This window comes from Gambusia affinis, linkage group LG03 (assembly GCF_019740435.1).
Source record: "Gambusia affinis linkage group LG03, SWU_Gaff_1.0, whole genome shotgun sequence".
Taxonomy (NCBI): Eukaryota; Metazoa; Chordata; class Actinopteri; order Cyprinodontiformes; family Poeciliidae; genus Gambusia; species Gambusia affinis.
Window position 1 is genome coordinate 31,425,817 of NC_057870.1, and position 10,000 is coordinate 31,435,816.

General features: G+C 38.4%; 1 protein-coding gene across 1 annotated transcript; it reads left to right on the forward strand.

The window, feature by feature from the left end:
• The first annotated feature begins 100 nt into the window (after positions 1-100).
• On the forward strand, positions 101-7,911 carry LOC122828551 (GTPase IMAP family member 8-like). The gene is made up of 3 exons (XM_044112184.1): positions 101-150; positions 4,102-5,274; positions 6,164-7,911. Exons 1-3 carry the CDS (start codon positions 111-113, stop codon positions 7,768-7,770), a joined length of 2,820 nt encoding a protein of 939 aa, XP_043968119.1. The 5' UTR covers positions 101-110; the 3' UTR covers positions 7,771-7,911.
• Positions 7,912-10,000: the final 2,089 nt, after the last annotated feature.

Consider the following 10,000-nt stretch of genomic DNA (forward strand, 5'->3'; position numbering starts at 1 on the left):
GAAACAATTCCTTCATTCTGAGGAAGATGGACTACACGAGCTGCTCGGGACGATCGGAGACTTTCTGGTGAAGAGAAATGAGAAACAGCAAATAAAAACAACATCCAGTAATGAAACATCAAAGACAAGCTGCTCCAGCTTCTGGTGCTGGTAAGTTTCCACAACTTTAATTTCACAGCTGGATGATGAGCGAAATTCAGTTCCTAACGAAGCAAAATGGATCGTAGTGAGAACGATAACGCCCTAAATGGGCTGGTACTGCAGAAAGATTAAAAAAGGAAATATTTAGGATTTGATCCATCTTGTCTCATCATATCTAACTATCTGGAGCTGCAGACCTGCTGATAACAACTGAAACTTTACATTTTGCCATTGTTACACTTCAGATTATTGATTAATGTTTCAAAAGCAACTTTAAACAGCTGAGTTTTTACATTAGATTTAAAGGAAGTCAGTGTTTCGGCTGTTTTACAGTTTTCTGGAAGTTTGTTCCAGATTTTTGGTGCATAGATGCTGAATGCTGCTTCTCCTCGTTTGGTTCTGGTTCTGGGGATGCAGAGCAGAACCAGAACCAGAACCCGAGAGTTCTGGAAGGTTGATACAACAGCAGCAGATCTTTAATGTATTGTGGTGCTAAACCATTCAGTGATTTATAAACTAACAACAGTATTTTAAAGTATATTCTTTGAGCTACAGGGAGCCAGTGGAGAGACTTTAAAACTGGTGTTATGTGCTCTATCTTCCTGGTTTTAGTCAGAACTCCAGCAGCAGCATTCTGGATCAGCTGCAGCTGTTTGATTGATTTGTTGGACAGACCTGTGAAGACGCCGTTACAATAATCAATACGACTGAAGATAAAGGCATGGATGAGTTTCTCTAGATCTGGCTGAGACATTAGTTCTTTAATCCTGGAAATGTTCTTCAGGTGATAGAAGGCCATCTTTGTGACTGTCTTTATGTGGCTCTGAAGGTTCAGGTCAGAGGTCATCACTACTCCCAGGTTCCTGGCCTGATCACTGGTTTTTAGTTGTAACTAGAAAATTCCTGAAGAAATTTAACTGGGGCCTGCCAAAGTGTGCCCGTCGGTTTGGACCCAGCGTTCTGATGGTAACAATTAGCATCAATGCTAAGCTTAAAAACTTCCAAAGAACCATGTGGAGAATCACAAGAATGTTGACTAACATGGACATGCACGATTCAGCATGATAATCAGCTCACTAGCATGTTGTCTATACTTGACTTACACCATTAAGTATACTAAACATGGCTAATAAGTCAGAAAAATAGCTAATAGCTTATTTAAGTTAAAAGGCTAATGCTAACCTGAGAGAAGAATATAAAGCATTCTAATATTATTGCATTAACCTGAGGGTCATATGGCTTTTATTTTGAAATTTGCAGAAAGCTTCTTTATAAATGCCCACACTAATCCAGTGTGTAAGAGTGCTTTGGATAAACCAATCACATAAAGCCAAAAAGAGCAAATACATGATGTAAAAATGGCCAAGGCTTTTATTTTGAAATTAGTGTTAATCTTCATTTGGAAGTGCCAAACTCATCCCATGTGTAACAGTGATTGTGTTGAATCGGTTCTATAATGCTCAAAACACAAGTAGTTCTAAAGGCCAGCTCAGTCCTCCTCTGTAGTAACTGACAGTTCCACCATGTTGTAGTTCTAACCTTCAGTCTTTGTAGTTCTAAAGAGCAGCTCAACTGTCATGAGAATGAAACACAGGGAGAGATGGAATCCTAATAGTTTGAAGCAGTTAGTTTTTCTGATCAAAGCAGGCCAAACATATCTTTACCTAAGTGTTGCCAATAGCATGTGGGGTATCATTAGAATGTTTTCTGTAATCGACTTACTCCATTCAGTATATTTAAAATGACTAATAAGTAAGTGAAATAGCTAATAGTTTATTTAAGGTAAAAGTTTTATCTTAATGATCTGCCTTGCTGCGCAAGGCAGATCCCTAACCTGAGAGAAGAATATAAAGCATTCTAATATTATTGCATCGCCTTACGGCGATGCATTAACCTGAGGGCAATATGAAGGCTTTTATTTTGAAAAATAAACATAAGCTTCATATTAAATGCCCACACTAATCCAACAGTGTTTGGGTTAAATTCCTTATTTACTGGCCTAAACAGCCAGTAGTTCTAAATGGAAGCTCTGTTTTAACTGAGTGTTAGTTAGAACTACAGATGTGGTGTTCTGATAGTCCTATTTATTATCATTAGGTCAAAGGTTAATGCCATTGCACTGGCTTGCTGCGCAAGCCAGTGCCATAACCTGAGAGGAAAAGATAATATAGGCAGAGCTGCACTCACCTGACAGAGATATTGGGGATTTTATTGGGAAATTTCTATTAAGCTTTATTTAAAAATTACACACTAATCCTTTGTGTAACAATGGTTTGTTAAAACCAGTTATAAAATGCCCAAAACACAAGTAGTTATAAAGGCCAGCTCATTCCAAAGTGTCCTCCCATGAATCAGCTGCTCTGGCCTCATGTGTTCCGTTGCTATGGTAATGGATCAGCTGCTTACTGTCATGTGTGTGTGAGACAGAAAGGGGGAAAAAAAATTCTATCTTTGTGAGACACCCAGCCAATTAATATGGAAAAAGCACTCCGAACAAACCTTTGCCGTTCAGGAACCGTAATACATATTCAAAAACCGTTTGAAGCGTATAAGAGGGCTATTTTGTCGGATAGTATTACCTCATTCACAGTAATTGCAGTGATGAGACAAAATATTGTGCAGAAACTTTTCAGAAATACATGGAAGTGAATCAGGGAGAGCGTCAGTTACCCTGTCCCATAATTTCACTCTGAAGCACCTTGACAGAAAACCGTAAATGCTAGAGAAATATTGAACACATTTTACCGGAGCAGGCCGCAGCATCAATGTCATGACCGAGTTTGATACCAATCGGGCGATATTTGTGTGACGGCGATTTCAAAATCGCTTTGGGTTCAGAAATCTGCTTAAATTCTCACTCTAAAAAGTGGCAGTTGGTTTCAGTTATGCTCTGCGTTTCGCAGTTGGAAATTTTGCTCGCTTTTTCGCTTTTACGCCGCCATCGTAAGTCCGATTCCTTATAAAATAATAGCTCCAATGCCGGGATCGAGCCGCGTTTGATACCACTTTATGGGTGGACTACAGCGTACGAGCCGCATTAACGGAGACGGAAGAAAAATAAATAATAAAGAGGCGTTCTATTGGGTGTAGAACAATAGGTGCCTGCCATGCAATGCATGGAGGCAGTGACTGACTTGCTTCATAAGTCAGTCACTGCTCTCCTTATGCATTGCTATGGGCAGGCCCCAATAACTGAAGCTGTGCATTGACTCTAGATCTAGAACTCTAGATCTATAACTCTAGATTGTTCCTATTTAGTTCCAATAATAATAACTTCATTTTTGTCTCATCCACACATTTATCTGTTCTAAGCATCTGTTCAGTGATTGGATGGGGTCAAAGGTCACCTGGTGACATAGCAACAACAGGCAGGACTTTCTTAAAGAAATGTTCTAGAGTTATAGATCTAGAACATCCAGACAGCAGGAAGAGGAGCTGAGTTGACTTATAATTTCCTCCAGGGTTTTATAATGAACTAGTTGAAATTGGGTCATTGTTCCTGTATTTGTTCTGTTTGGGTTCTGTGTTGGTTCTGACTTTATAGTGGATGTGCAGATTAATCCTCTGATGTTTTGAATTTTCTCTGAAAAGACACTAGAAAACTGGTTGCAGGACAGACTGAAATTCATGGTAACGTGACAGGAGGGTTTGTGAGTCTGTTAATAAAGCTGGAGCATTTTTAATGTTTTTGTTTATGACATCTGACATCTTAAAAGAAAGATTTAATATCTATCATCAATACAGATCAGGAAAGAAAACCTGTAAAGTACCCAGTGAAATATTGCTGCTGCCAGTGGGAACCAGAAGAGCCAAAATTGTTTCCACAGTAAACTGAAAAACAAAATATAGAAACATTTTTTGTCCAAAATGCAAATGTAAGGAAAACTTAACCATGAAAATTGAGTCTAAAACCTCAGATAGTTTCATTTTCATCCTGTTTTTATGTTTGTTTCTTCACAGGCCAACATCTCAGAGTCATGCTGTTTGGAGCGACTCTGTCCACCAAGACTCAACTCTGCAACTTCATCATTGGGAAAAAAAGTTTTTCAGCCTCGTCCCTTCAGGCCAAGCCAGTGGAGTGGGGGAAGTGGAATGGAAACGACATCATTATTGTAACGACTCCAGAGAGTCAGAAGGGAAAAGTGGTGAAAGAGGAGCTGAGGAGCTGCATGGATCTCTGTCCTCCTGGACCAAATGTTCTGCTGCTGCTGGTGAAACCTTCAGACTTCACAGAGAAAGACAGACAGACTCTGAAGGCCACCCTGAGTTTGTTTGGTGAAGACGCATTTAAACACTCAATGATCGTCATAACTGAAGAAGGAAATGAAACTAGTTTTTCTTTTAATTCATTGATCAGGGAATGTGAAGGTCGACTGTACAAAATGACCGAGAATAATCTCCAGAGACTAATGGTGAAGATTGAAGACATTGTGAAAAGAAACAGAGGTGCCTTTCTGACCATGAAGGAAGATAAAGTGGCATCAAAACGTGACGAAACTCTTCGTCCTTTAAACCTGGTTCTGTTTGGTCCAAATGGATCCCTGAAGGCGTCAGCAGCCAAGGTCATTCTAGGTCACCAGGATCTTCCTTCAGAGTGTGTCAGGAAGCAGGGAGAGGTGTTTGGACGTGGGGTTTCTCTGCTGCAGCTGCCTGCCTTGGATGGAAAAGCTCAGCAGGAAGTGATGGAGGAATCCTTCAGGTGTGTCTCCCTCTGTGATCCTGAGGGTGTCCACGCCTTCATCCTGGTCCTACCTGTGGGTCCCCTCACTGATGAAGACAAGGGAGAGTTACACACCATCCAGGACACATTCAGCTCTAGAGTCCATGACTTCACCATCATCCTCTTCACCACAGAGTTGGATCCTGAACATCCAGATGTTGTTAGATTTATTAAACGAGACAAAGACATCCAGGATCTCATTAAGAGATGTGGAAGAAGGTATATTGTTGTCAAAAGCAGTGACAGGAAACAGTTCTCCACTGTAATACAGTTTGTGCAAAAAGTACAACAGAGCAGCTTCACATCAGAGACGCTTTCAAAAGCCTTCATGAATAAAATTATACAACAAGAGAAAAACATCACCGAACTGCAGACACGACTTTCCACTCTGTCAGCAGAAACTGGCTTTACTGGTACGTATTAAAATCAAACTTTCACATATGAAGGAAAATCACATTTTGTCTGTACAAAGGTTGCAGAAACAACAACCTTAAAGATATAAAGTCATAAATTATTACTGATCCCAACACTGGAACAAGACAAACTTTATGAAAATGTTTTCAGAGGAACAAATGAATCCACGACTGTAGAGACACAAGCAAATGGTTTGTTGCTGAAGCAACTGCAGCAACATCTACATGCATTAAACTTTTAAACCAGCCACTTTTCAAATAAACAGTTTTCTTCTTTTTTTTAAAAGTATTTGGCTGTTTGTTTTTATTTTGCAAGGAAATGTCATGCAGACCAGTTTCATATCCTGATTTAAATATAAATCAGATTGGATGTGGTTAAAGGAAGAGGCTCAAATTCTGCACAAGAACTAAAGAATCAACATCCAGACTTCAATATTCATGTGGTTCAGTTCAGAAAACAAAAACTCTGATTTGGTCAAAACATGTAAATTAATGAAAGAAGCCTTGAATAGAGAGAAACCAGTTGGTCCATCCATGTGTTGAGTCACTGAGGTTCTGCTGAGTCACTGAGGTTCTGCTGAGTCACTGAGGTTCTGCTGAGTCACTGAGGTTCTGCTGAACTCTCGTCTCCTGCAGAATAAAGTTATTGCAGAATAAAGTTATTGCAGAATAAAGTTATCACTTTAATTCTTTCTGTGAGTTCAGTGTATGAAAATCACAGCAGCACAAACTGACATGTAGTTGCTCTGGTTCCCTTTGCTCTGCCGTGTCAGTAAACTTCAGATTCTTGAGTCATAAATTGATGACACAATTTCAAAAATATTTTTCTTAAAATGTTCTGATTTAATAGATTCTGAGTAAAATGACCTCTGGTCCTTTTCTTCTGCAGGAAATAAGAACCAGCGGCGACACGAGTGTCTGAGGATCGTTCTGATAGGGAAGACTGGCTGTGGGAAGAGCTCCTCTGGAAACAACATACTGGGCAGAAACCAGTTTGAAGCCAGAACAAGCCAGAAGTCAGTGACTAAGGAATGTCAGAAAGACGTGAGTGAGGTGGCCGGCCGTCCTGTTGCTGTGGTGGACACGCCCGGCCTGTTCGACAACAATCTAACACATGAAGAAATAAACAGAGAGTTGCTGAAATGTCTGAGTCTGCTGGCGCCAGGCCCACATGTGTTCCTGGTGGTGGTGAGCCTCGCAGGGAGACTCACTGCAGAAGAGAAAACCACATTAAAACTGATCAGAGAAAGTTTTGGGAAAAATTCAGAAAGGTTCACCATCATCCTTTTTACTGCAGGAGATTATCTGAAAGGAGAAAAATCCATCGAAGATTTTATAGAAGAGGACTGTGATGAATCCTTTCAGAAGCTGATTGATGACTGTGGGGGGAGATATCATGTGTTTGACAACACAAAGACCAGAAACCGCAGACAAGTTACAGAGCTGATCAGAAAGATCGACAGCATGGTGGATAAAAACGGCTGCTTCACTAACGATCTGCTACAGGAGGCTGAGAGGGCGATAGAGAAAGAGATTCAGAGAATCCTGAAGGAGAGAGAGGAAGAAATGCAGCTTCAAAAGAAGGAACTAGAAGGAAAATACCAGAAGGAAAAGGAGGACTTTGAAAGAAAACTGAAAGAAGAAAGAGCAAAAACTGAACAAGAGATGAAGCAGCAAGATGAAAAAATGAAGAAGATTGAGAAACATGTTGAGAATACGCCTGGAGAAAAGAGGAAAGACCAAGAAGAGAGAAGAGAAGAAGAAACCAGATGGAAACGAGAGAGAAACGTTGAGATGGAAGATCCTAATGAATTAGAAAATCTATATGAAGATGTTTCTGATTACTGTAAAAATGACAAAATGCCAGAAAGTAAAAGTGAAACTCAAGAGGCTTTGGAAAAAAAGATCAAATCTAAAAGGGAGAAATGGGAACAAAAAGACAAACAGTGGCAAGAGGAGGAAACAAGGCTTGTTAATGATTATAAAGAAGAGATTACAAGACATAAACACGATAATGAAAAAAGAGAACAACTGGAGGCCCAATACAGGCAGGGATTAGAAGAAATGTTCAAGAGGAAATTAGAGAAACTTAGAGAAACGTACGAGGAGGAAGCAAGAGAAAACGCTGAAGAGCTGAATGACTTCAAAGAGAAATACATGAAAGAATTTTCACATCAGAAACAGCAGCATGAAAAACAACTGAAGGGCAAAGATAAAGAGTTTAATATGCTAATTGCCCTCAAGGAGTTTAATGACAACCAAACTAGAATCAAACATAGAAAGGAAATTAATGATGTGGTGAAATGTGTGACCAAAAACAAAGAGAATCTGAAAAAGATCCAGAATATTCTGTCAAAACAAGAACAGGAGATGAAAAAGGCAAAAAGTCAAGAGGAAATGACAGAACTGTGCAAAACTCACGACAGAAAGATCAGCGATCTGATTCAGCAAATTCTGGAGGAAAGTGACCAAAAAACTAGATGCTTTATCTCCTGATGTAAAACAGACTGAAACAATCAAACAAACTGTTTATTCAGGTGGAAACGTTCAGATTATTATTTCAGATAATTAACAGATTCAGTCTATAGGAACTAATTTAGTTCTTTTGTTCATTTTCTTTCTTTCTCTTCTTTTGTATTTGCAGCCTATAACTTTAGTTTTATTTTAAACTGTTAAAGTGGGTTTATATAAATAAAGATGTCTTTGAGGAATATGGAAAACAATAAAATTCATTTATTCATTGAAATGAGCATGTTCATATGTTAATGATGAAGATTCCTCAAAGTGAAACCAACTTCTGTCCAATTATTTATATGATACCTTCAGTTTAGCCCCAGAGCCTGGAGTAGCATCATGCTAGCAAGATGCTACTCCTGCTAGCAAGATGCTAGCAGGATGCTAGCATGTAGCATGATGCTACCTGCTGCTGTTCCACCAGCAGACGGTCAATATGTGGCATCAAATGAGTAAAATGTCCTTTTGAAATAAAGTCCAGGAAGAAAGTAACGTTTATTTACAAACTTTCACAGACATAAAGTCAAACAGCACTGCACAACATAAATAATATTTAGGTTAAATATCGTATTAAAACAAGAATAAGAAGTAAAGTTAAATCCTCCAATAAAATGAGTTAAAACCTGAAAACAACAGATCATATTCAGAGATGTAAAACTGAACATACCATTTATTGTTCAGGACAAATATTGTTTTTTCTGTGACTAAAGTGTCAATATTTTATATTTAGAGGTATAAACACATTAGTTACTTTGTTAAACAACATTACATCAACTTCCACTACAAGAATTATTATTTTTAATACCCATTAAAAATTAATAAACCACCTATGAGACATACTTGTTTAGCATAAAGAAGCATTTATGTGAACACTGGAAGTGTTTAATATAAAAATAGACAATATTTACAAAGTACTGACAGTGTTATGGAAATGTACTTATTTTTAAATTGATTAATTTTTACTAAAAAATAAACAGAATCTTTTTGAAAATATTAACAAAAGTACAAGAATGTTTTGTGTTGGAAAATGACTACAAGTTAACATCTGTTATTCATGTTATATGAAATGTTTATGAACTCTGACCAACAGAACCTTTTGGGTTTCATGTAGAAGGTCAGAGGTTATTTCCAGACTGTCTCTTGTTTTAATTCTTTATCTTTGGTATAAATCTGCCTGGCAGTTTTTCATCCAGACCTGCTTCTTTACTGATTGTCTACAAACTCTCTGTTTTTGTTCAATACATGAATAAATCTGACAGTTATTGGTCAAATAGTTTTTTTCCACAACAATTTGTTGCTGAATCCCAGATCTCATCTGAACATCCAAAGACGTTGATGAACAGAGTTTTGGTACCGACCCGGAATAAACTCCAGCCTCAAACCTGGTTTAGGATTTAAGGGAGACGAGGGCTGTTGGTCGACTCCAGGGATCCACCGCTGGGATCAACAAACCCAAAACCTCCGTTATCAGGTGGGAAACTCTCTGAGGACAATAAATCCTACCAGGTCGGATCCACTTCTTTAAATTTGATTGATTTGTTTGTTTTTTCCCAATAATATTCTAAAACCTTTCAGTAACATTTCTTCTTCTGATTGCTTACAGTTTGGTATTGAAGTGCAATCCGTTTACTTTTGAAAAGCCCACAATGGTCTCTGAAATAAGTTAAAACTGACAAAAGTTTTAACTACAAGATGTACTGAAATGAACAGATAAAAATCAGACATGGATTTTGAATTGTGGATCATCAGGATGATCATAAAAACCAAACTAACGATCCAGACCTGGACTAAAATCCTCTGTCTTCACATTTTCTGCAGTATTTGGATCACAAGCAGCACTGAGATCTGGAGAAACCAGAACAGACACGGGTCCGTTATCTGAGGCCAAGAAGAATATCGTTAGCAACTAGCAGGTCTGTTTCAGAGCTGCCATGATCTCTGAAACCTGACAGAAACTCTTCAAACATCTTATTGTTTATCTGGATCTACATTTCTCAAGGTTTTTATGGGAAAGAAAGATTTTATTAATGGCGCTCCACATTTTTTGTGCCTCTTTCTACATGAGACCCTTGGCGTTTGTTTCCAGGACTCACTTGTTTTTTCTTTGGGTCTCCAGCAGGTGGAGCTGTGGCATTTCTTATATCTTTGTATCATACAGTCACAACTTTGTTTGTTTGTCAGATTTATAAATATATGAACGATAAACAGGACA